Source organism: Camelus dromedarius, chromosome 17, assembly GCF_036321535.1.
Source record: "Camelus dromedarius isolate mCamDro1 chromosome 17, mCamDro1.pat, whole genome shotgun sequence".
In the NCBI taxonomy this organism is placed as follows: Eukaryota; Metazoa; Chordata; class Mammalia; order Artiodactyla; family Camelidae; genus Camelus; species Camelus dromedarius.
In genome coordinates, this window is record NC_087452.1 from 26,715,855 (window position 1) to 26,741,778 (window position 25,924).

The window sequence follows — 25,924 nt, forward strand, 5'->3', positions numbered from 1 at the left end:
ACTGCCATTAATTGAATGGCTACTATGCTTGTCCTGTGTACAAGGCTGCAATCACCTTGGAGACGGCATATTCTTGAGTATGGTATTAAAACATGTTCAAGTTGGTTTTACTAGACTCCTTCTAGTCTGTAGTTTATTGTTAAACTCAGAAAGTACCCTAATCTCAGAAGATAGATGCTGGAAAAATTATAAATTGTTTATCAACTCATTTTAAGGTTAATAAGAAGAGTTCAGCTATATTAGTCAGATAATTGTCTGAAAATTGGCAAACTGACTACCAGTACAAAATGTATGGAAGTGTATTTCTTTTTAGGTCATGGATTAAAAGTTCTACACAACTATAGCACATGAGTATAAAGATCTTTTTCTTTAAATCCTTCTGTGAAAAACAAAACAAAACAAAACAAGAGAGCCACATATTTACAAGATAGAAAGCCATCTCTTTGTGAGGAATTTTGCCACTATTGGATTTAATTACCCAAGAAATCTCTACCTGAGACATTTTAAGATATTAGTCTGCATGGATAATGAATTGAGTCAGGGGTTATAAAGTGTCTCCAGGTCACATGTCGAAATTTTTGTGACAGACATTTCAGATGTGACACTGAGTCTAGTTAAGCCTAGGCCCATATGAACGCTGTTGACAAAAAAAAAGATCTAGTTTCTGACCAGTTGGTTCTTTTGAATAGACTGGCTCCTGATTTATGCTGCAAAAGTTGACATAGCATCCCTTAAATTTAGCAAAGTTTTTCAAGTTGTACTGTGACTTGATCTTTAAGTTCTGATTTATCTCTTTGCAGGGTAAAGACACAGGCTGAAAGCTCCTATATATTGTGAATGAGTTATGTGCTCAATATGTGTCACTTACAGTCACACATTTGTGGCTTCTGTCTTCTCGTCATTCCTACTGTTAGTGGACCTGTGTCCCCAGTGAATCAGGGCAAACTTTTGTGTGGGATAAGTAGCTCAGGAATTTGAAACAAGTCTTCAAGGAGTGCTAGTTGGAGAAGAGATACCCTAGAACACTGATTTACCATCAGCTATTAGTATTAAAAATGTCAATGTAGAAATTAAACACTGTCTGCAAATAGCAATAGGGAGGAGATTAATCTTCAGATTAAAAATGCCAATGAAAGTTTAAAATCAGTTTTGGAAAATGGACTTCTGCTTTTCTCACTGTCATATTGAAGTTCAAAAAAACTTCCCAAACTTTCAAATTACAGCTTGAAAACTCTTAATAAATACAGATTTGAAACTACCAGTCTTACTGACTCCCAGCCATATTTTAAAACTGCTTTTTCCTCCCAGTGAGACAGTCCAGAATAAGGTGCCATGATTAATGACTAATCACTTCCTAGGAAATCTCTTTTTGAGTATCTGACTTCTTTGCTGTTGATCACAGAGAAGTACATATATCATAAACATACCCTTTGATGAATTTTTACAAAGTAAACAAACCCATGTGACCATCATCTGAATCAAGAAAGAAAACAATGCCAGCACCCCAAAGTCCCACTGTGCTCCCTCCCTGTCACTCTCCCTTTCAGTCACTATTCCTTCACAACCTCCCCCAACCCCCAAGACTAGTTTTACCAGTGTATGTTCTCTGGTGTCTGGGTTCTCTCACTTAGCATTTGATTTGTGAGATTCAATATATCACTCATTTCAGTGCTGTATAGTGTCCTACTGTGTGACTCTCACACCATTTATTTATCTATTCTACTGTTGATGGGCATTTGGGTAGTTTCCATTGGGAGTTATTAAAATGTTGTCTTGTGGTAGAATCCTAGACTTCTACCATAATTTAGGCAGAGAAGTGGAAGCTGTGTGGTCTTATAAGGTTTAGATTAAATTCTGGGTATTTCCATCCTTGTTACTTTGGAACAGTATTACTAATTTTATTTCAAAAACTTTATTATGAGTATACAATGCTTTCTGTGAATATAAGCTCCATACTTCTACCTTGCCCATATTTTCCTGCCTGATGCTTAGAATATGCTTCCATATCACCTTTCCTATTCTTCAAGGCCCAGCTTAAAGACCGTCTCTTCCGTAAATCCTTGACTGATCCTACACGAAGTAACTTCTTTCTTTTCTGAAATGCCAGACTATTTGGTATATCTCCCTTTTCTCATGTTGCCTTTTATATTATATTCTGTTATAGCAGCTACCATCCCCTTTGTAGTAGCACCTTATGAGTCTTGGTGTAACTTAAAAGAATACAAAGAGGCAAGACTTATTTGTTAGACCTTTTATTAAGAGGTTTTTACATCATGATGTCCCCTATGCCATAGATGTCAAACACTGTCACAATGCAAACCTGATTCAGAAAGAGTCTCAGAGATCTTATAGGCTCCAGAATGAGAATAATGACCCAATTTTCTCCCAGTTCTATTACTCTCCGCTCCATATAAAATAGAAGGAGGTTCGTCATCTAATCTTAGTAACCCGTGGCCGTGCCTCATTTTGGCTCCACACCAGCATTGTAAACTCAGCCTTATGTCACAACTCAGTAGAACTGGTTCTTATCTGACACTCACAAATTCTATAGACAGATGTTTGATCAGTTAAGCTGTTCTGTCTTAAAATCTTGAGACGACAGATTAGTGAAGGACATCAAGCTATAAGGTTATTTTAGTTTGTTGTCTTTTATCATTTTGCTGGAGTTACCAGTTTTTCCTTTTACTCATTATTAAGACTCTATGCGGTTATGAATACTGTAACTCGGCATATAATACCTTATGTTATACTCATTTCTTTAGAGCTCTTAATTGCCCTACTAGATTGTAAAGCCCATGAAAGCAGGGGCCACATCATACTTGTCTTTGTAACTTCACTGTCTTAGGCTCCCAAAATTGTCTGAAAAAGGTTATTGAAAATGAACAACTTGAATGGCTTTATGAGGGAAGGACTTGCCTGAGAATCTGAGCACAGCTGAGTTATTATATAGCCTTGAGCCCATTACCTCGCTCCTAAAACAAATCTGATTGATGATGTCTCCCCTCTTTCCTACAAGGATATTTTGAGGCAAAATTGGGTTATACATAACAGTTTGAGCCTTTCAGAGATAGAATTACACAAGACACTTTGCTTCTCAGGAGGTGCATAATTTAGTTAGATCACATCTTGTGCTGAGGTCCACGTTAACGTGAAGACTTTAATGAAAGCCTTCTTTTAAAAAAATTAATAAATGATTTAGCCTTTCTGGTGATTTTGAAATGGTTTAAGAGATTGCAAATCAAGAATGTATCAAGAGACTAAGTTAATTACCTGCCTCTGCCACCAGTTGCTCTATTCATGACCCAGGAAAAAGTCACTTCTTTACCTCTGCTCATTTTTGGCTGCCCCTTCCAGGGTGTTGTCAGAATATATTTTACTATTGTATCAAATAAAATCATGGAAATATATAGAGTTCAAAGCAAACTTAGCACCACCAGTTCCTGGTACATGATAGGGTCTCAGTAAATATTTGTGAAATAAATTAAGGAACCAATCAATCCATTTCCCACCACTGCAGATTACTGCAATATTCCAGGCAGGTATTTACTTCCCCAGCCTCTGTCTCAGTATTCCCAGTGGTGGAGAGAGTTCATTCCCTCTGAAGGCCACTCATTCCATCTGTCAACAAATTGAGTTACTATCACATGCCACCTCAGACTTCCATGAGGCTTTTTTCGATTCTCCTGGGCGGTTAGTCACTGCTGAGCTACCTTCCTCAAGCCTCTTAGTCATATCACCGTTGTAGTATTGATCAGGGTCCATTATAATACCCTGAGTTATAATGCCTGCTGTGCCTCCCTTTCTAGACTGTAAGCTCCATGAGGACAGAGGTGTGTCTCATTTTCTTATACTTGCAGCTCCTAGCATAGTATAGAATGGATGAAAGACTGGATGAAAGAGGACAGAGAAAATGAGAGGAAAGAATAATAACAGGGAGCATATGTATTGCTTGACAAACTCAGAGGTCTCCCAAGAGGGATATATGCACCCCAGAAGAGGCATAACAAAAACAATCAGTTGGGCTTCAGGAAGAAAAATCGTAAACTATTTCCATTCATTTTTTTAAGCTCAACCATTTTAACTTAGATGGTGTCTGTGTGTATGTTTTATACTATACATACTATTTTAATATAGTTGTACATGTGTTTATATATAAACATATATTAGAAGGTACACACTCAAACAGTTTCTGATAATGGCACAAATCATGAGTTTAGAGAACCTTAGTGTAGCTGTTTGTCAGGTACTGTGCTAAGCATTTGATATACATGATTCAAGTTAGTCCATCGAAAATCCCATGAGGTATATGATTCCATGAAGTAAGTGAGGCACAAAAAGGTTAAGTAATTTGCCCAATCACATATAGCTGGGAAATGGTGAAACTCGGGCCTGCACTCAGATCAGTGTGGCTTAACCACTGCCCCATTCTCTCTTGTTTTAATGTCCCAACACCTAGGGTTGTGCCTCAAGCTTGTGAATTAAATAAATAAATAAATGGAATGAATGAATGAACCATACTAAGTACATATTAAAGCTTTATTCTTAAGAAAAACTGAAAATAAAAATAAAATTTCCTTTTTCATTGTAAAAGGAAATGCAAGACAAATAACATAACTATGTGATATGTTAGAATGTTCAGTTCCATTTCTTGACAGAAAAACTGAAGGACAGCAAGTCACTTGTTCACTGTTGAGCCCAAAGTCAAGTGGCTTACCTTATTTTCATATCTGATTATTGAACTACTTTTTTTTAATTGAGATATAATTCATATGCCGTAAAATTCAGGAGTTTTTAGTATATTCACAAGATTTTTTATCAACCACCATAGCCTAATTTCAGAACATTTGCATCATGCCCAAAAGAAACCCGATAACCACTAGGGGTCACTCCCCATTCCCTTTGCCCACAGTCTCTGGGCAGTCACCTGTCCACCTTCTATCTCTATGTATTTGCCTTTTCTGTATATTTCATATGAATGAAATTATGCAATCTGTGACCTTTTGTCTGTGGCTTCTTTCAGTTAGCATAATGTTTTCAAAGTTCATCTATGTTGTGACATGCATCAGTACTTCATTATTCTTTATGGCTAACTAATATTCTGTTGTGTGCATAAACAAAAATCCATTCATCAGTTGATGGACATTTGACTGTTCTACTTTGGGGCTATCATGTGAATAATGCTGCTATGAACATTTGTGTATGTTTTTGTATGCACGTATCTTTTCAGTTCTCTTGGATATATACCTACAAGTGAATTGCTGGGCCACGTGGCCCATGTTTGACATTTTGAGGGACCACCAAAGTGTTTTCCAAAGTGGCTGCACCATTTTACATTCTCACCAGCAGTATATGAGGATTTCAATCTCTCCACATCCTTACCAACACTTGTTACTGTCTATCTTTTGTATCACAGCAATCCTAGTGGATGTGAATGGTATCTCATTGTCGTGTTGATTTATCTTTCTCTAATGACAGTGTTTATTGCTCCCCTATTTCTTTGGAATTTGAATTATTTCTATTTTCCTTTGTTTCAGTGTTTTTCTTTGGGATATAAATTTTGTCATCTTCTTACGGTATCTGTTTTGTCATAAGAACTCTCAAAGCCTATTAAATACTCATGAAATCTCATATTAAAGATGGCATGACTTCTCAGGGTGCCAAGCTGCTGGAGCCATGAACTGTAAGAATTTAAGTGAGTTTCCACTGGCCACTTTCCAGAAAAATCTCCACATCACATTATTAGATCACAAGCTTTCATCACCCCCAAATTATGATAATGATGATAATGCTTTATTAAAAAGCTTTTAATGTCATAGAAATGCCAAGATTTTTTTTTCAAAATTATATTTTCTTGAATTTTTACATCCCTTTGAGGCAGAAAAGAAGGCAGTAGCTTTCTCAAAGGGTCTTCCAAGAAAAATGAGTAGAGATTTGAGTATCTTAAAAATTCTGGTGTGTTACGGAAAAAAGTTTTTTGAGCACAACCAGTGTTCCCATATGTACAAAGGTATTTCAAGATTGTTTTAAGTTATATACCAGTCCTGGATGTAAATCACACTGCTCATTCATTTGTGATACTAACATTTTTGCAATGTTGAAATTAACTTTAGCTACCAAATTTGGTTTAGGCTAGAGGGAAAGGAAAGATTTTGAAAATTCTATACACCATAACAATACATTGGAATAATATTTATATTAGCCTCTAAAGATTTGTAGTAGTAGCAGTATTGACAGATTACATATATGGTGAAGTCTATGTCAATATAAGTATTTATGGTAGCTGTGAGGTGTCCTGGTTTTCAAACCTTACATGTTCCCATCTTAAGTTCATATTTTATTTGATGATTTTTAACAGCATTGGTCATTTTCCATCTTACTGTGAGTTAAATGTATTCGATCATAACATTCATAGTGATGAAATTCATCAGTTTTCTTGTAAACTGGACTTTTTATGGAAAGTGGTTTCTCTTTTTTTAAAAAATTGCTTTGAATTTTTGTTAAGTCAGTCCTCAAATACTGGCTGGACTCCAGATGTGGGAAATACAATGGAAGTAAGACAGTCATGGTGCTTGCTTTTGTAGCATTCACAGACTACCTGTGGACTCCAAAACCAACTACGTGACTGCAGTTGTGATAGGGCTAAAAATGAACACTTTAAGATTCTATGAGAGCACATGATGTGGAGGAACTGACCCAGTTTTGGGTTGTCAGAAAAAGCTTCCCTGAGGAAGTAACACATAATTTAGTCCCTAAAGGGCACCAAGGAATTAGCATGTGGAACACGGACACTAAGGCAAATATGAGTTGGATGCTTTTGAGACCTGAATGAAGGATTGTGGCTGACGTGTCAGAAGGAAAAAGACGAGGTGAGGCAGGTAGGGCAGGCACCATATAAAGGCATATTCAGGATCTGGGCTTCTGTCAATGGGGAGCGACTGAAGGGGTTAAGGGTGTGAAATAGTATTTATTGTTAGCCCATAAAATTAAAAAAGGCCAAGTGACCATTTGTTCTGTTACTCTCTTCTCTCTTGGTCAGGAATATGATTGGAGAAACTATCAGCCCAGCCAGATGAGTGAATCTGAGTTGCAAATGCTGGCAAGCCTACGGCGGCAACAGAATGAAGAGCTGGAGGACACTGGGGCTTCCCATGGCCTGAGCGCATCCCAGGTCGACAACTGTAATGTCAGCATAAGCACCAGCAGTGATGACACAACCACCTGGAACTCTTGCCTGCCACCTGTGAGTCCGAGGCTTTGCATTTATTTTTGTTTATTGCCTTAAACAGGGAACAAGGAGCAAACTTCTTTATAACAAAACACAGCCTTGCCCTGGAAAACTAGGGCCAAATGAAAACAGCGTCTAGCACAAGCGCTGGCATGTGGAAGGGGCTCAATATTTGTTAATTAAATATCAGTTAAATGAATGAACAAAAAGGAAGATATACGACGTATTTCTTGGATAGAAAGGCAGACAAGAATCTTCTGGAGAAGTTACCAGATGTTTGCTGACTCCTCCCTGTGTCTAAGGGCCATGATAGATGCTGCTGATGCTTCAGTGGCTTACATTTTCCCATGTATTTATGCAGTTAAAGCACTTTTAAGTATGGCCCATTCATTCTCACTGTAGACCAGCAGAGGAGCTGGGCAGGTCAGTCTTCCTGTTTTTCAGGTGAAGAAACTAAACCCTAGGCCCAAGGTTCCATACCTGGTCAGTGGTGGAGCCCAGAGCAGAGCCCAGTGTTTTGACTCACTCCCTACTTTCCTCAAGGATCTATGGTTATTGGAAAGACAGAGCAGAAATATCCCCAGAACGGTCTTGTACAACGTAAGAAATGTCATGAGGCAGAATAATAAAATCATTGTTATAATAATGGTAATTAGAGCTACCATCTCTTTAAACACCTACACACATTTTAAGATCTCCATAGGCCCAAGGAACATTTACTTATAAGGTTACATTCAACATCAGCTCAAACATATTAAAGTATACTTTCATCCAACAGTAAATATAAAGTTTTTACTGTATGGTTTTTGAAAGGAAATATAAAATTGTGCAACTTTGATTCATGCTTGTGTAAAATTACATAAAGGTTGAGTTTAAGTGTAGTTGACAATGGTAAGTTGTGTTTTAAGTATTTTATTAAATACTTATTAATTTTGCAGCTTTCTTTTTCTATTTTAAAGTCAGTTTTTTCCAGGTCTCCAACATTTTTGTAGATTTTAGAAATCTCAGAGGCCTTGCACTAGGCCATGTGTTTTCTAACTTACTTCTTACTGCTATCCTATGTGGTAAGCACTATTGAGTTACGATTTACAGATGAAAAATTGAGGCTCTTGAATAAAGTGATTCAGAGCTGGGTTGGCATGACTCTTAAGTCTGAGCTTTTAACCACCATGATCTGGTAACTTCTTAGTATGTGACTTTATTGTCAAATGAATGCCCCTGATACCCAGCCAAAGTTGAGATTTCTGCTCTGGAGAGAATTTACTAGTCTTCGTGGAGAAGGAATTCAAACTGGCCCTAAGGAGGTCGGGTAAAGGGTGGCAGGTATGTTCATTTTTCCTTGGTGGTCTTTATTCTCACCTTGCCTACCCTCCAGGTTTCTCTTGCTTTACTTAACTGTGCTTTCATTAAACTGATTGATCAAGTATGCAGAACAGACTTGGTGCCAAACTGTATCTACCTACCTAGCAAAAATACCCCAGTGTGGTGGTTACTCAGAGTATCTTTGTAGCCAGAGCTAAGAATATAAGAGTAAGTTGCAGATTTTTGCCAATGCAGTTGACATGGAACTGGAATATTGCCTTTCTTATAAAATATTCCTCAGCAATCATTTAAACCAAAAGTAAAAAAGAGAACAGTAGCCTCCTGAGCAAGCTCATTCTGTCATGTTGTAGCTCGGAGACCAGCATTACAAAGGGCAAACTAAGAAATGATTATTTATGGACTGGAAAGGCTGAACTCCTGGTTGCCCTGGATACCGTGTTCTCATCACTGTCCTGTTCTAGCGAGGACTGAAGTCCTCATGCATGACAACTACTTCGCTCTAAAAGTACATAGCCAAAAATAACCATTGATAATGAACTTAATAACTCCTCTATTTGACCAAATGAGAAATTGAAAACCGTGTATTTTTTAGAGAGAGTATAATTGAAAAGCCCACCTTTGGTATTCATCAGATATGTTTATTATTGCATCAAATTTAGTCTATTTCAATATTGGAACTATCACCAAATGGAAAATTGCATTCCTTAATGAACTCTGCGTCTTGATACTCACATGGGGTTTAAATAGAGCAATTTATAAGAACCACTTTGGTCTTCTGAGAGCTCATGACTTTCTCTTTAGAAGTTGTACAGGGGCAATGAAAAAGAAGAAATGAAAGAAGACATAACTTTGTCACACTGATATCCTGCATTTCTTGTATCTCAGTGATGGCAGCATCATCCATGCTGACACTCAAACCAAAAATTTGGAAGACATCTCCACTTCTCCCACTCTTTCTTTCCCCACACCCAATTGGTTTCCAAATCCTGAGAATCCTCTCTCCTTTTTACCTTTTAACCCTTTCTATCTAATGCTGTAGTTTGGCACTAGTTTTTATCTAAATTCCTTCAACAATTTCCTAATACCAAGGTACCTCTAGTCCAAGCACCATAGCCTGATGGTTAAGAGCATCTGCTCTTAAGTCAAGTTACCGAGGTTCAAATTCAAACTGTGGCCTTCTAAAGCACTTGACCCTGTATCTGAGACATAATAAGCACTTAATAAATTAAGGTTAGTTGTCATTGTTATCACCATTGTTACTCACACTAGTGATCTTTCTAAAGCCCAGATCTGATCTTACTTCTTTCCTGCAAAAAGCCCTTTCATAATGCCCCAGCCCCTATTTAGTTTGACATGCAGGTGACCATTTTCATCAATGGCCTCGAGTCCTGGTTGTGAGCTCTTTGAAGACAGGACTACGCTGAGCACATAGCCTGGCAGGAGGTCACACTCAATCACTGCTGGTTATTACTTGTTGGCTGAGTAAATTGATTAATAGTATTAAAAGATTCCTTTTTTACTCTAAAATAAGATAGCTTCATCAGAATTCCAAAGTAAACATTAGCTGTGCTTTGCTTAAATAAATCCTGAATAATGCAGGTAATATTTTACATTCAAGATTTGATAAATGGGTGTTAAATATACACACAAAGGAAAAATCTCCCTTGAGGGCAAGGCTTTGTAACCAGTAGTTTTAAAAGGAGTTTAGGCAGATCACATTCAGTTTAGCATCTTTACCTAATGACTTCATACAAGGTGCAGTCAAACCAGGAAGCTTAGGCAGAGTAAAATGAAGAGTCTTTAGCAAAATCTATTATGTTTACTATAAGCTTTGATTTCTCTGCTTTCCTCAGCATCTATACAGTTCAGAGTAATATGTACTGTTTAAAAGGTGTTTAGATATAATAAATTAGTCATTTAAAAGAGTAATCAAATGTAACCATATTTCTCATACCAAATTGGCTTTTGTAGGCATCTCTTGCTAAATAAGTCTAGCCTACTGAGAAATCCATTGGCCTTTGACAGACAAATTTTTCAAAGTTTCTAACTTAGAACCAAATTCAATTAAAACAATACTTTACAACTTCTGTGGAAACCAGGCTACAAGTAATCAATTTTGGAGGGTTGTATTAGGAGTAGCCCTCGTGAGATTTATTCGAAAATGGGCTCTAGGCAGACTTAGGAAAAGAGCTAGGAGTTGGTTTAATGGATTCTTAAGTGAATTTTATTTTGGTGAGGGATTTTGATTGGCAAGAACATAAAACCATGTCTTGAGGGTGGTGTGTGTGTGTGTGTATGTCTGTGTATATGTGTGTTTGTGTCTGGTGGTGGTGGTGATGGTGGTTTCTTTTTAAGGAAAAGAAATAGCTATTAATGGAACCTGCTTCATGTGAAGATGTAAAGAATTTAGACTTTACATTAGGCAACCTGGACTCAAATCTCAGCTCTACTGTTTGCTGGCACCATCACCTATAAAATGGGAATGATAGAGGCCCTTCCTCGTGTTGGCATGGTGGGAATTGAGTGAGTACAGAGAATGCATGTGCCCCGTGCCCAACAGAATAAGCTTGCTCTTAACTGCAATCTGCTTCTCCCCCAAAGGGCTCTTCAAAGGGCCACTTGAGTGATCAGAAAAGATTCCTAGGATATTTTCCCTTTTTATGACCACTCAGGACTTTAACGGTGGGCAGAGGTTCTGTTGTGCTTGTTTTGATGTGAGCTTAACCATTGGAATCCAGACTGACCCTTCACAGCTTTACAAATAAACTCACTATTTCAATATTTCATTATTTCTCTGTCCCACCTGTAACCCAAATTCAAGAAAAGCAGGCCTCATGTGCATCCTACCCTGTAAGCAGATGCCCCAAAGCCATCATTCCTTCAAGTTAACAGTTCCTGTAACCTAATATCAAGCACATAAGCCTCCTCAGCTTGCTTTAAAAAAAAAAATCCTCGCATGCATCCATCAACATGGCACACTGCAGAGCATAATATTTGGAGAAAAACGAGGCAAAATGCACTTAATAAAATTACAAGCATATGGTAAGGTTCTCAGACTAGTTATTTATGGTCTTGATTAACCTTGCAACATTTTTGCCATTTTCATAGGTTTTCCATAACAACAGAAAAATATTGCCTTTATCTTTTAACATGGCAGGATTATCTTACCTCCTGTTCTTTTATTTAGCCTTCACTTCTTTCCCTCACCCCAGAATTCCTAGCAGCTTCATCATGGAAAGGCAAAGCTTCTTGTGCTCTCTCCGCAGTGATTTCACGAGTACGGCTTTCCCAACACTAGTGCATAGCAACAGCGCCACCAAAAGGACAAGGTCCTGCGTTTCTAGGATCTGTTTCATGTTTTGGCTCATCAGCGTATCAGTGTTTTACATGATGAATGCTAGCTGCTGTGTGTCCAATGTATAATATATTGGCATTTCAAGCTCTTTATAGTTAATAGGTCTTAATTTGTTCTGATCTACAGATTCATTAACTTCTCAGCTCTCTTTGGTTATAATGGGTTTTCTTTTAATGCTCCTGAAGTAAAAAGGTAAGTAGTTGATTGTGCTATAAGCTGCCAATAAATCAGATAAGCAGCTGTCCTTTATACCACTATAGAAGTGATATACAAAAACTGATATTAGAATTGGTGTAATATCTGTGCTGTCAAGAGAAAATATTGAAATGTGCAAGTTGTTCTGTGTTTAGTGACTATGAAAGTCACCCCATGAAATAAACTTTTCTCCTTCTTAGAGTATTGTCTGTTATATCTTATGTTGTCTGAAATTTAATATGGCAAATTTTATTTTCTTTAATTTTAAATATATAATGACACTTCATAAGATGAAATCAAATGAATTTAATTTATGGTGAAGAGGTAGTCTTATATATTTCAAATAAATATATCTCAGGACCACTTTTTTTTTTCCTGCCATTAACTGAACTCAGTTTGTCATATTTGTTATTCAAAAACTTAGGTATTCACCACTCTCGATGAACCCCTAAGCTGGATTAATCACTACAATTTACTGATTAAGAGGGTAAACTGTGAAATCAGACTGTATGGGTTCAAATTCTGGCCCTGCTATTTCCTGACTGTCATGACCTTAGGTTAACACCCAGTGTCTGAATTTCTTCCTGTTAGATGGAGTAGTTAATCCTATCTATTTTATAAAATTGCTGTGAGTGAGGATCAAATGAGACAATACCTATCAAGGGTTTAACACATAGTAAGTGTTATAAATAACAGTTACTGCTATTATTATTATTGTCCTAGTTATTTGTAGGTACTGATTATTATCCCTTTGCTTCTTTTTATGGAATTCTCTAAATATGGTGACCTCCAAAATCAAAAAATCAATTTTATTCTTTTTTAACTGCTGCTTTCATGGGATGGTACCTACCTAGAAATAGTAGAAATAGGTTTCCTGCCATATAGGTACAGAAACATATCTACCCCATTTGTAGATGGGAACATGTGGCTTCAGACAGCCCCTCCATCTCCCTGACTGCCAGCCCACCATCTTCAGAGAGCTTTTAGAAACCATTAGACATGTTTTTATTCAGTCTGATTTGGGCCTGGTAAAACAAAAAGACCTCATCCAAGTGAATGCTCTGCCCATTCAAAGCATCAAGCAAAGTTAATGGGAACTGAAATATCTTGAAGGAGCTCTTTATCTTTATCATTACCATAATCTCTTCCTTCCCATGAGTCTGATTATGGAATTAGGGGACATGTACAGAGAAGGGGGACTGGAGCCACCCAATTTAGTATGGTACCCACTCCAAAGCAAGATTTAAGTCCCTCCCCAACACAGTCATTAGCAGTTGAGGTTTGTAAGTCAGTTTATAGCAGTTACAAGTATGAGTCAGAATGCTCTGCCATGATTGCTATTATTAAATTTCAGTTGGTTATTAAATAAAATATTTTGAGTGACAGCTTGGTAATTAATTTTCAGTAATAAGAATTAAGAAAAGGAATTGAGTATTTAGACTGAGTTCCACTGACCTGCAATTATTTTAACTGAATTTTTTCGTTCTTTTATTCGTGTCATCAGTCTTTACTACTTCAAACAGTTACCACTGGTTTTTTTGTTTGTTTGTTTTCTAACACTTAAAAATCACTATGAATGTGAATCTTTTATTGATAGTGTCCTTTTTCACTCCTTGTATCATTGGATTTGTTTTATATAAACATGAGCAAATGTGGAAGGGCCAGTCTATGTAATCTAAGTGAGAACTGAGTCACAAACAAAACAGGATTCTGTAATCATTTCTGTTCTCCAGAGGATAGAGTAAGTCATTTGGAATAAGGGGGTTGGGGACAGCTGTAAATAGAATTAATGGTGTAAAATCAAGAAAATGGAAATTTGCCTGAATATTGAGACTGTGATGTTTAGAGTGTTACATAAATGCCTCTGAAAGTATATAGGTGAAGGTCCATTCACTGGAGGCCTGAGTACAGTTGAAATACGGAAATGAATATATTATCAGGAGAATTTCTGCGCCACTGTGAGTTGATCCAGGGAAACCTGTTAGGCTCTTTGCTTGCTAATTCCTTTTTTGCTGTGAAATAATAAAGCCTAAATCATAGAACTAAATTTCACTTGCAAATTGCTGGAAGTCTTATTTCTCCAGTGAGATCAAATATGTCTTATGACATGTTTTTCCTGCCACTGTTCTCCCAGCTGTTTTTTCTTATTACTGAAATGGTGATGCGTTGGTATTGGTTCAATTGCCAAAGTATCTAAGTACATTTAAATTCATGGTGCATCACCGATAATCAGGCTAAGTGACTGTGATTATCAGACAGGCTGTTTGATTTAAATTAAAAGGGCACTTCCAAGAAATTATTTATAGAGGAAGACAGTTTAAAGAATTCCCATCACCCATGTCATTAATATTTTATGGTCCATTAAAGAATCTGTGGAAAATAAGGGATATGTGCTTTATATGTACAGGCATCATTGCTATACTCTTTCCTTTGGTTGGGGCAGCATGTGGTGCCAAATTATGGCTGAGAAAACCTTAATGGCAACCACATTGGGTAAGGAAGTAACTGAAGCCCTTTAAATGCAATTCAAAAATGTATACCAAACTCTGACTTTTAATAAGATGAGAATGTTAAAAATGATTTTCATACTAGAATTACATGGTTGTTAACTACATAAGAAAAATACTTTGAGCTGATGTTCAAAAAGAGAATTTTATCAGATATAATGGAATTTTCTCCCTTTATAGAACAGAGGGAGAACATCAATTTCCATTGGAGGCAAGTGTTTAAGGCTTTCATGGAATGTAGTTATTTAGCTATGTTTTGAAAAACACAATAACTTAAAACATTTCTTGGGGAGGGAAAAATTGAGATTTCACATTTTGTTAGGTATTGGCATCACTTTTTTCAGTTCAACTAATTAATGCTTCAGGCTTTATTATACACTCAGGGAAAATGACCACCTTGACCTAAGATTCACATGTGTAATGCCATTAAAGAAAACAGAAGTTATCCTTACGAACTTAGTAACATTGAGATATAAATATATATATTCTATATCTCCAGGTCTCCAAGTTATTGCTGATACTTGCTATACAGCGTTAGTTCCACGATAATATATCTTGGTTTTTTTTTTTTTTTTTTTTTGTCCTGGAAACAACAACCAATGTTAACAGCATAAAAATCACACAAGGAGGAAGATTTCACACATGAGCTTTAATTATATGATAGATGCTGTCTAGTCCAGTGACTGGTCATTAAAATAACCTGTGCTTTCTCACATACACCACTTTGTTATTTGCTGGATGTCCCAAACAGCCTTTGACTCTTTGTAAAATAAACCAGCTCCTTCATGCAGATTGTTTCTCAGGAAAAATTATGTAATGAGAGTGCATGTGAAAGTATATGTAAAGAGCATTATGCTGAATAGTGCCTCACAAATGTTTTGTCTTTTACAGCCTGTCAACCAGGGTCGTCACTATCAGAAAGAAATGAATCCACCTTCTCCTTCTAACCCCCGGTAAGAATCATTAATAATTTTTTTTTAAAGATTGTTTAGGAATTGACTGGGCATTTACCTTGGTTTCATGAAATTTTCCAAACTTCCAAAGAGCTTCCAAAGTTCTTCTGTTTAGAAGTTTTGGTTCAGTCTACTTTTCTCATTCAGATTATGCTGTCATAGTTAACAGTCAAACTAGGTTTAATTAGCACTTCTGCCTCTTACTGGCTGTGGGACTTTGAGAAAGTCATTTAAGTCCAAGTAATTTAGGCATGATAATTACCTCATAGGATTTGGGAGAGGATCAGATGACCTAATACGTGAAAAATCCTTAGCACAGTTCCTGGCACATAACAGGCTCTCTTTAAGTATTAATTTATTCAGTATTAATCTATTTGCATAAATATTTTGTTTTAATAGGTATTTGATGTTTAGTACATTTTAGGCATAAATCTTTATGTTACCTGGTGCCTTTACATTTACCAAAATAGCTTATATAAGTTCAAATGGCTGTTCTCTTTTTTAATAATTTCAAAGTTCATAATCTCAAAATTATTTCATTATTTAGAATGTCATTGACATGAGTAATTTGTCAATATTAAAAAACCTTATTATTTTAGGCTCATTATAGACAAGTAAATCTGAATATGAGTTTTGAAGTGTATATAGTATTGTATGACTTTCTTTTTTTAATATATATTTTTATTGACGTATAGTCAGTTTTCAATGTTGTGTCAGTTTCTGGTGTATAGCACAATGCTTCAGTCATACATGAGCATATATATATTCGTTTTCATATTCTTTTTCACCATAAGTTACTACAAGATATTGAATATAGTTCCTTGTGCCATACAGTATGAACTTTTTGTTTATCTTTTTTTATATATATTAATTATTATCTGCAAATCTCAAACTCCCAATTTATCCCTTCCCACCCCCTTACCCCCTGGTAACCATAGTTTGTTTTCTATGTCTGTGAGTCTGTTTCTGTTTTGTAAATAAGTTTGTTTGTTTTTTTTTTTTAAATTCCACATATGAGTGATATCATATGGTATTTTTCTTTCTCTTTCTGGCTTACTTCACTTAGAATGACATTCTCTAGGTCCATCCATGTTGCCTGCAAATGGTATTATTTTATTATATTTTTGGCTGAGTAGTATTCCATCGTGTTCCACAACTTCTTTATCCAGTCATCTGTCGATGGACATTTAGGTTGTTTCCATGTCTTGGCTATTGTAAATAGTTCTGCTGTGAACATTGGGGTGCATCATGTATCTTGTATGGCTTTCTGAAAAAAATAGCTAAATAGGCTGGTTTATCAGTATAAGTCAATATCAATTTATTACTATATATTAAGATACTAGGAATTTATTGAAAATGAGTCTGTCTTGAGCTCCACACACAGGATCTTAGTTATTATAATGCATCTTATTATCTAAATGCATCTCATTATCAAGCTCTCTCACCTGTACTGTGGGTCGTCCCATGGAATAGACCAGAACACTGACAGCGTTGTAGCTCTCGCTCCAGAGTGTGGTATCTAATAGTGTCTGAATCAAAACTCATTGCACATAATCAAAAACAACTGAGCTAGTTTTGAGAGAGATAGAGGAGGAGAAGGAGAAGAGAAAGGGAGAAAGACAAAAAGAGACAGACAGATGGGAGGGCTTCGTTAAGTAAGGATATAGGGCTGTATTCTGGAAGCCAAGGGCAGCCAGTTCTCAGGAGGGACCTGAAACTAGGGACTAGAAAGCTGAGAGGCAGGCAAACAGTATCTTCACTGCACCTCTGCCTGCTTTTTCCTGTCTGCTCCATTCTTCACTCTAAGCTCCAGCTTTCTCTGCTTCCTATCACATATGGCTGTCTTGGGTTTACACATTACAGTTCAAAGTACATGCCGAGGCTGACAGTCTATGTCTGAATCCCAATTCCTGCTTTCCAGGAGAGAGAATGTAATTGGCCTGGCTTGGGCTAAGTATTCACTTCTGGTCCAATCAGCAATGAAGAGCCAACCAAGCCATATAAAACTAACATGGCTATCAGGAGACCACCTACATAGTTTATAGGACTTTTAATGGGGCCCAGAATATTAATGACATAGGAAGAGTAAGTGTTCTTTATGAATAATTTCTTCTAAGTGTTCCTGGTCCATATGCCTGATCTAGTCATTCTTGCATGTTATCTAGTAGGGGGAATTGTCATTATCATCAATAGATAATAATAAGGAGTTGAAAATTGAGATTATAATTTTAGTATATATAAAAAGGTATTTAAACGTTCTTCAATTTAGTTATCTCTTGATATGTGTCTCTTGCAATCTTGCAGCCCATCTAGATTTGACCAAAAAACACTTTATCTATATAAGAATAAACTTTCAAAGTAACTGGAAATCCAACTTTTGTCCTAATAACAACAAAGTCAGGACTTGTAGTCTGAGTAAATAAGAGTAACAGAAAGTGATGTTAGAAAGTGAAGTATTTTGTTTCAACAAAAGGAGAAAGAGGACCTAATTTTTATCCTACTTCTGCTACTAACCCCGTATATGATCTCAGACAAGCCTCCCAACCTGTCCAGACCTCGTCTAACAATAAGAACACCCTCATGTGTAAAGGAAAGGATTTGGATTTTATAAGCTCTCTGAGGTCACTTCCAGATTTATGATTCTGTGACTTTGATGAGACTCATTATAAGCTATTACATAGTAAAACCAGTTCCACTATTGAAGGGAACACTGCCCTACATAGAAAACATACCTCATAATATTGGATTGATTAATTGTTTAATTACTTAATTAATTAAGTAGATGTGGCAGTATGTGATTTTAAATATCCCTTTCAAAATTTGATTCTCAAAGACAGAATATAAGAAAATTCATCAGCTAAACAGACAATATATTTTACTTAACAAAGTAAGTGTTCATTCATTTAGGAAAAATGTATTTATATTTTTACACAATAAAATTAAAAGCCAATTATTTTTAAAGCAAAAAAGTAAAATGCCACCAACCCTATTTTCCATCAGGTTATCCACCAGTTTCCTAGAAAATTATTATATAGCTGTTCAAAAACAGCTTGGCTCTTGGCTCATAAATCCAGCAGTTTGGAGAATTGGCAGAAAGGCATTATTGAGCCATAAATAAAGAAGATGATAAAATTATGAGGTCAGCATAGATCATCTATAAAAATGGGATAAATTGAATCATGTAATACATGTAATTTAACTTAAAATTGAAAGCCATGGTTCTTAAGATTTGTATTTATTATATATCTTAAAAATTACTCTATCCCATGTTTTAGACCCTAAAATACAGAACTTTAAAATTAAACTTTAAAGTTGAAAGATACTGATAATGAATACTAAAAAAAAAAAAAAAAAAAGAAGAAAAGATAAGTCTCTAAGTCTACCCCTTTGCATAAACAAGCATCCAACCTGAATCTTATTGAAAGTTTGGTATGCAGAAGCTCTGAACAATACATGAGAAGCAGTAGGCTCTTGATTTCCTGAACAAAGTAATGCAAACATGTTGGGGATGGGGGACACATGTGTTTGCAGGTCCATTGAAAGGAAAGCATGATGGTGCCCTTTGGGAGGTGAAGGGGCCAGACTAGCTTCAATAAAATATCTGCAACTACTCCAGACACCTAAGAACCTAATATTTTTAAATTATATATACTCATACCTGCATACGTACATATTTAGAGAGTCAATTTTTCATAAACGTTATTAATGTAACAGAACAACCAATATCTCTGAAGTGTTTTATTTACATTTTATTCTGGAAAGATTTTTATTTATGCACCATAATTACCTTCTTAGTTTTATGTGTTGATGATTAAAGATAGTATGCAGTCCATGAAGCAGGCACATTTGGGTTTTGAAAAGTAGGCTTTAGGATGAAAACAGCTGAAACACCTCATATATTCATTCATTGTGTTCCTCAGATTGAAAGGTTTCACTTGCACTCACAGGGCAATGCTTGACACTGGTTAGAGGTAGGATACAATGGTAATGATTTCCTGAGAAGTTTACAATCTAGGGATTGAAATACACATGATTCATCTCATCACACTCCCTTGTGTGTCTAGACCTGGCAACAAGGCCATTTCCCCTTGCATTGGTAGGCTTGGGGGTGACGTTTCCCATTATTTTGGCCTAACATGCTGACTGAGATTTAGGCAGCATCTCAGATGCTGGGGCCCTTGCCTCCAGTGTCTATCTACCCACACTGTCTCATGGGGCACTGACAGCCTCTATGACAAGATGCAGAAATGGCTAACAAAATCTAATACAATTTAGAGGAGTGTTGGGAAGGAGGAAACAATTTCACAGTTCATTCATGTTGAGAAATGTTTCCTAGCATATAAACTTATATTCTGCCAAACTGAACAAAATGGATGCTGTTCACGGCCTTAAGTTATTTATTTTAAAGTGCCATCTATTGGTTGGTGGGGTTCAGAGCTGTTCCTTAGGCACATCTATTTATGTGTTTATGTAGATTCTTCAGAACAGCTTGAGATACTTTTGCTCAGGAAAAGGTTTTATAAAGTAAGCTGTGATTACATTCTGGTTGTCTGTTGATATGGATGGAGTCGATAACCAGTCTTTCATTTCAAATGACGATTACACTTGCTATTTTTACAACTTATTGGAAAATTAGGGGGTGGAGGGAAAGTACTCAAAGTCTCTGTAAGGTTTCTAAATATTTATGGAAATAAACAACATAGAAAATAATTCTAGACTGCCTAGTCATGAATGGCATGGTTTTCTTTCTGAAGTGTTTCCTTTATGATTTATCACTTATCTGTAGTTTTTTAAAATGCCATTGCAGATTGTGTTAGGGCTTGAATCCTTTGCAGCCTTGCCACATGTTTGTGTGATATAAATGTACTTATAACTATAATTATCTGATAATTCCCTGCAGACTTTGACAAATGATTAATAACCACGGACCTCAGTTCATGCTGGCTCAGCCAGCCTGACTGAGGCAAGCTGGCCTGTCATTGTAACCTACAAGCGCTTCTCTGGACTGATCACAGTGGCTTCATTTTTCTTTTCTCTCAAATTGTCGGGACTCAGCCTGATGAGCTTCTCCTCTATGGCTTAAGCTTTTTTTCCCCACCAACACAAGAGACAGAAAATGTGTAAATAAATAAAATTAAATACAGAACTTGTATGTCATGTTTCTCTTCAGATGATTAAGTTTGGATCATTTTAAAACAAATAAGTCAGATTTTTAACAAATATTCCTCCTTAGACCAAAGCATAACAGAGGATTTTTCGATTAACTGGGCACACAGTTTCTGTAAATGTAGTGTCGTTGTTTTCTATTGTCTATATTTTGGCGTTAAATCTTAATGATTTGCCTATAAAACAAAAGGCATCAGATTTAACTTTCATATCATTCCTATCCTTAGCTTTAACTAGGAAAAGCTATGGGTATCAGTGCCTCTTATTTCATAATCCTCTTCCCACAAATTCCCACCTGCTCATTTGAAGGCGGTGACTCTCCATACCCAGAACTCTGATTTAAACTGCTTGGCTGAGGACCTGTCATGCTGTTCTCCAACTTCCAAGTTCCCTGAGGACAGGGTGGTGTCTGTCCTCCCTGTGGTGCTCAGCACAGCCTGGCTTGGTAAGGAGCTCTGTCAGAATGTGAGCTAAGGGAGGGAGGGTAGAGGTACGCCCAGACACCATGCAGATATGAAAGTCTTCATCCCCAAAGTTAGCCAGTTGAATTTCAAATATTTTTCTATGGCTGTGCAAGATTGCCCTTTCCTTTTCTGAAAATAGGAAGACAGTGGTATCGCTTTATTCACAACCAGGATAAAATTGTGTTTTCACTAAAGGCTCTTGTTTGGACAAAGTTGAAATCTAATTTCCATGCATGTTCCACTCCCTGCCAAGCCAGAGGTGCATAGACACCGGTGAACATTAGAATTGCCCTAATCTTTAATACATAATGTAATATGTATTATTTATACAAACTACTTAATAATAGCTTCCAATACCCTCTATATTCTAATGACTCTCAAAATTATATATGTCCAGTCCTGACCCTCCTCTGAGTTCCAGACTCATGTATCCAAGCTGCCAATTTGGCAGATATCCACTTGGACCTCTAATGTATACCTCAAATCCAAGCATTCAAAACATAACTTGGTTTTCTCTCCCTCTACACATTACACATGTTCTTTCCTCAGTTTTCTCCATCTCAGAAAATGCCACCTTTACCCCCTTTTACTTAAGCCAGAAACCAAGAGCTATCCCTGGTTTCTCTCTCTAACCCACCTCCTGTCCAGCCTCAGCAAGTTGTACTGGCGCTCCCTCCCACCACAGCGTATGCCAGCTCCAGCCACTGCTCTCTCCTCACTGCTGCAGTCCCAGCCCAGACTGCCATCATCTCTCACCTAGACAAATGCCATCGCTTCTCACTTGCTTTCTCTGCTCCTTTGGCCCCTTCTCTCTGTTCTCCACTGAGCAACCAGAGTGGTGGTGTTACACCTAAACTGGACTGAAGCATTCCCCCGTGTAAAACCTCCCAAAGGTTGCCCTCTGTTCTTAGGGTCAACTCGTGCTCCTTACCCTACATGCCCACCACTCAGACTGTGTTTCGTACCATTTTGCACCTTGTGGACTATGGATCAAACACCATGGTGCTGTCTCTTTTTCTCAAATACACAAATACCACCTTAAGAGCTTCACACGAGATGGCCCCTCTGCTGGGACTCTCTAGAAAGGACATAGCAGCCTCCTGTCATTCTGGTCTCCATATAAATGTCATCCATCTAAATGGAGGCTAAGAGAGCCCCCTTCTTAGCATCTGACCTAAAATAGCCCCAGGCAGCCTCATTATATTTTCTTTTTTATTTTCACCGTAGTACTCCTCACTACCTGATGTTTTCTTGCTTGTTGCTTGTTGTGTCTGCTCACACACACACACACACACACACACACAGAATATGCTAGAATGTAAACTGTGTGAGAATAGGGCCTTTTTATCTCTCTTGCTCACAATATCCTAGCTCCCCAAACAGTGCCAACACAAAGGAGACACTCAAGAAATGTGTGCTGAATTCACTGAATCTCACAAAAACGACTTTACCCCATGTCTCTACACTAGCTACATCACTGTGTACCTAATTGCTAGCTGGAACCCAGAAGCACCTGTATACTTTCCTCCCCTGAGGGTGTCTGGAACCTGGGCTGGTTCCTGCTTATAATAAATGAAATCTCTTTCATGAATTTGTTTTAAATGATACCTTAGAAGATACCCACAATCCTAAGTCTCTGGTAAATGTATCATTTTAAAACTTTAAATGGAGACGGTTTTCTCAAATTGATTTTGAGAATTTTCTCTGCATTCTTATTGGAAATTGCTTATCTGTGTTTGCCTATTCATGCCCATTTTGTGAAGTCAGGGTGTCACTTGCTAGAAATCTGCTTGAGCTGGCATTGCTACAGAATGTGTTCTTAACCCTCACCAACGAACAGAATCTGGATAAGAAGAAAAAGAGCGTGTGTGTGTCTGTGTGTGTATGTGTTTACAGAGAAAGAAGGAACATCTGAGCCTATGGTGCAGCTACCCTCGAGTGAGCCCCCTGCCCCACCTGCTCCTAGAAGGGTCCTCAGTTCGCTGATCTAACCAGTAAACAGACTTTAAAAACTCCTGTACAAAGAGGCTCGCCTGAGTCCCCTTCCTGCCTGGTCTGTAACACGTGCTGGGCTCAGAATGGCTTCCCTAGCCTCTCTAGCCCTGCCGCTGAGAAGACCTAAGCTAAAGGCACCCTTGGTAGCCAACCAAATACCTGGGAAATCATGCTGCCTGTCACCTCTGACCACTCTGAACCTGGGACCCTGCCTGCCACAACTTCAGGGCCACCATTCCCCTTGGGTTCCAGAAGACCCAACAGTTCACCAGCAGTGCTAGACAGCTGGCAGTCCCATCACTTCTTCCTCCTCTGCTCTTGGCTCTTCTTCACCTGTCCAGCTCACTTTTAGTCCTAGTTCTGATCATTTATTCTACAAGAGCTCACTAGCTCAGACTGCCTACTTGTTCCAGTCACCCTGTCCCAGGCCCTAACTAGCCGTCACCCCAGAAGACTGGGTGCCACCCCTGCCACTGGACCAATATTTCTTTTCCTTTGCTCTCTCTACTTGTTCATTCTGGCCCTGCCTGCCTGGGCACCTGTGACCTCACCCTCCAGCTTCTTAGTTGAGATGCCTGCGTGCTCTCTGACCAGGTCTCTCAGGCCGCTGGGGCTTAGCACTTCAACCTGAGTCTCCTGCTTTTCCAGCTGTACTCCATGAGAGAGTAAAGCCATTAGGGCTGGAGAACTACTCATCAATATTTTATTTATCGTTATGTTTTCCAAAATTACAAACTTACAAAACCCACGTCCACAAGAGCTTCAGAACAACAGATAGCATCTTCTCCCCCACCCCTCCCCAAGCTTCTGTGTCTGAAATGATGGATCCCTGAAGAGTCTTAGCATTTTTAACTAGCAGAATGTGGGGCTCCTGTGATTACCAAGGCCTCCCTAGTCATTGTTATCCATCCAAATGATGGATTCAGATTACCTTTGGCCCAGGGTCCAGTGTAAAAAAAGGTAATTACCAAAGTAATTATTTACATTCCAACGTTTTACAGTTTCAGCTTTTAATTAAAAGATTCAGCTTCCTATTCTAGAGTAATGAGCACCTTTAAAAAGACATCGAAGTACTAATTCCAGTTTATAACATTCACCTCAGTTCTGGCTGAGGGGAGGGTGAGAGGAATGCAGGCTGAGGTCCAGGATGATGACGTGAACCTGGGAAATGGAAGACCATAGTTATGGTTAAATGGCCACAGCCAGTGGCATCCATAGACTCACTGCCTCATCATTCACTTTGTAACCTAATGCACAGTGCTCCCCTTGTTACTCAAACAAGGAACCACTACAACACTAAATGATTGAAAATGTATTGCAGTTCATACCTTCAGCAACATTCAATATTTCTGAAGCACCTACTCTGTGCAGAGTACCGTAGAGAGAGGGTGAGGGACTGGCTTCCCAGCAAAGGCCAGTCCACGGCAGGCTGTGAAGGTACCTGGGGCAGGGGAGCATGGGCCCAGCCTGGCATGGAGAAATGGCAACCTTTCCAAAACCATACCCACTCGCAAGTGCTGCTTTTGTTGGCAGTTGGTTTTACATCTTCCCTGTAATTTTTTTTGTTTCTCTTGTTAATGAAAAACATTACATTCTGAAATTGATTAAAGTTAGAACACATAATTTTTCACTCTAGCAATATATTATGTTTACCCGAGTTTACAGCTTCATATTTTGCTGTTCATTACCTCATAAAAACCCACTCAGTATAATAAATACCGCACAAGTCAAACGTCCAGCCTATTTAAAATTACTTGAAGGAGAAAAGGCAAACAACTTTTAGCTGATTTGATTGAATTAACACTAACATTATTGTTCTATTGACTCTTTCTTGTCCATTGATTTTTAAAAGCCTTTAGCTCCCTTGCCATCCATTAAGACAAATCAGATGCAATTTGGTGCTCAGCTCAAGAAAATGCTGTTGGGTGTTGGGTTGGGTGTATGTATGGAAGAAAATTACGTATATGCTGAAACAAGACTGGTTAGAGAGCAGCTTCTCATATTTTGCTGTAAATAATTCGTTGCTTTTGACATTTGAGATTAACAATAGTGACCTTTGTTTTATTATTTGAACCCTTGGATTGATAACAAGTGAAGCCAAAGGGTGACTTGTAGATAACTTTATCTCTTATTTAAGATGAAAGGAAACTAGCTAGAATTTTATATATTCTCATATATTTCAGCCTTTAAATCTCTTTATTTGCAGAACTTATAGAATAAGCAACTGGATCAAAGCAGGAAAGGAGGGAAGGGTAAAATAACTTCTGTTGAATTAATAGTGAATAATTTTTAAACAGCAGAACCATTTGTATTATTAAAATAACAAAGAACAAGAAACCTGAGATCTGGCCCAGGCTGAGGTCAATCAACATCACGTTAAAACTGAAGGTCTCACCTTAAAGTCACAGTGTGGCTTTCAGTTAAGTGTGTTTGTGCTAATGAAGTGTGTTTGATGTTTATGGTAATGAAGGACTGTCTGTGAGGGGGCCAGTTCATCCTTAAACTACTAGATGAATGGCTTTTTCTTTTTTTGTTGGTAATGATACCTTTTTCTTTACAGGAAAGGTTTGGAGGTGGAAAGTGAGAGTCTATTCACTGGCCATGAGTGTTGGTAGGAAATTCCATTTTGGCCAGTGTTTTGACTTGGTGAAGGGTGCAATTACTTTGTATTTTACCATTTGCCCTCTTCCGACCTCTTTCACAGGTTTCATTGAAACCTGAAATTGGCTTCATTTTAGAAA

At 37.7% G+C, this 25,924-nt stretch overlaps 1 protein-coding gene across 7 annotated transcripts in view; it reads left to right on the forward strand.

Moving 5' to 3' along the window:
• Nucleotides 1–25,924, forward strand: part of CFAP20DC (CFAP20 domain containing) — a 204,766-nt gene that overhangs the window by 141,260 nt on the left and 37,582 nt on the right. For all 7 annotated transcript variants that reach the window (XR_004142490.2, XR_004142492.2, XR_004142493.2 and 4 more), the window contains 2 exons: nucleotides 7,037–7,240; nucleotides 15,497–15,558. Coding sequence is in view for 4 of the 7 variants with exons in the window: in XM_031470650.2 (XP_031326510.2) it covers nucleotides 7,037–7,240; nucleotides 15,497–15,558 (266 nt within the window). In the remaining 3 variants the exon portion in view is untranslated. The remainder of the gene's footprint in view (nucleotides 1–7,036; nucleotides 7,241–15,496; nucleotides 15,559–25,924) is intronic.